This window comes from Silene latifolia, chromosome 2 (genome assembly GCF_048544455.1).
Source record: "Silene latifolia isolate original U9 population chromosome 2, ASM4854445v1, whole genome shotgun sequence".
In the NCBI taxonomy this organism is placed as follows: domain Eukaryota; kingdom Viridiplantae; phylum Streptophyta; class Magnoliopsida; order Caryophyllales; family Caryophyllaceae; genus Silene; species Silene latifolia.
In genome coordinates, this window is record NC_133527.1 from 31,478,143 (window position 1) to 31,479,917 (window position 1,775).

At 42.3% G+C, this 1,775-nt stretch overlaps 1 protein-coding gene across 1 annotated transcript; it reads right to left on the reverse strand.

The window, feature by feature from the left end:
- Positions 1 to 764: 764 nt before the first annotated feature.
- Positions 765 to 1,520, reverse strand: LOC141638440 (uncharacterized). Its single transcript, XM_074447858.1, has one exon. The coding sequence runs from the start codon at positions 1,518 to 1,520 to the stop codon at positions 765 to 767; it is 756 nt and encodes a 251-aa protein (XP_074303959.1).
- Between the last annotated feature and the right edge of the window lie 255 nt (positions 1,521 to 1,775).

Sequence of the window (1,775 nt, forward strand, 5' to 3'; positions counted from 1 at the left end):
ATCAGGGCTTCATATTCAGCTTTATTATTTGTGGCTTTGAATTCATAATTAATAGCCTGTGTAATTAGGTCTCCCTGTGGTGATTTCAGGACTAGTCATAGGCTAGTGCCTTTCATATTTGTTGCCCCATATACATGGAGAGTCCATTCCCGGTCTGTCTTATGGGTGTCAAGGAGATTGACCTCTTTTATGAGGTCTGGTTCTAGGGTAGGACTGAATTCAGCCACGAAGTCTGCTAATGCCTGAGATTTAATTGCTGGCTGGGTTCAAAGGTTATATCATAGGTGCTAATTTGTACTGACTATTTTGCCATTCTGCCTGACAACTCAGGCTTTCTCAAGACAGATTTGATAGGCAGGTTGGTTCTTACAATAATTGGGTGACTCTCAAAATAAGGTCGAAGTTTAGTGCAGGACATTACAAAGCAAGTACGTATTTTTCAGGTAAGCCATACCTGGTTTCTTCGTCTAGGAGACTCTTACTTACATAGTAAACTGGATGTTGTTGGCCATCAATTTCTTTGGTCAGGACTCCACTTACTGTTGTTTCTGTGACAGATAGGTAGACAGTCAGGGGTTCTCCTCTGTCTGGTTTGGCAAGCAGTTGAGGTGTAGTCAGGTATGTTTTGAGCTCCTGGAAGGCTGTCTCGTGTTCAGGCAACCATTTGAATGCCTTGTTTTTTTTTTTTTTTTTTGGTAAAATGTGAGAGTATATTATATATAAAAAGGAGTCAATTACATACTAGCAAGGCAAGGCATTCAAAACTAGTTAAATTTTAAATTGCCTAACCAATCTAGCTCATGAGTAGTCATTCGTCTTTTATCTCTTTCCCTTATTCTCTTCCTCATATCGTCACTAATCCATTGAGCCAAGTAGTGAGGCCTCATCAGAACCTGCTCCACTCTACACTTATTTCTTTGTTGCCATACATGGTACAAAGTACTCATTACCAAAGCAACCTTCACACCACGCTGAACTTTCATGCCAGGACTATGAACACACCAATGCAAGATATCATCCTCAGGTAGTTTCAGACCAGTGCAGTCCATCACTGCTTGTAAGACTCTCCTACTATAGTCACACGCAAAGAATAAGTGCTGCTGTGTCTCCTCTGCTAATCCACACAGTAAACATTGCCCATCAACATCCATCCCAAAGCTCATGAGTCTGCTATTTGTATGCAACGAATTGTGAGCAATAAGCCATCCCAGGAAACGATGCTTAGGTATATTCCAGTTATCCCATATAACTTTAGACCACTCCACTGTAGCTTGTGTACCTCTAAGCCACTCATAACATCCAGCCGGGGTGTACCCAGAAGGTTGTACCTGCCAAGTCCCTTGCACATACCCAGCTGCTAATCTCTGCTTCACTCTGCATATCCTCCTCCACACCCAACTGGAATTGCTTGTTGGAGTGTATTCCTGCCAATTCCTCCCTTTCAGATAGTTAGCTTTCACCCAATTCACCCATAAGGACTCCTTGTTTGTTGCTACCCAATCCACAAGTCTTCCAACCATAGCTATATTCCATAGTTCTTGATTTTAAGCCCCAAACCCCCTTCTTGCTTTGGTCTGCAAATTTTATCCCAAGCAACTAAGGGAGAGCGCCTATAATCTGCACTACCATCCCATAGAAAGTTCCTGCATATGGCTTCTATTCTCAAAATGACTCCCTTAGGGAGAACGAAAACAGAGGCCCAATATGAGTGTAATGTATTCAAAACATGTTTCACCAGGGTTAACCTTCCAGCATACGAGAACTTCCTTGCACCA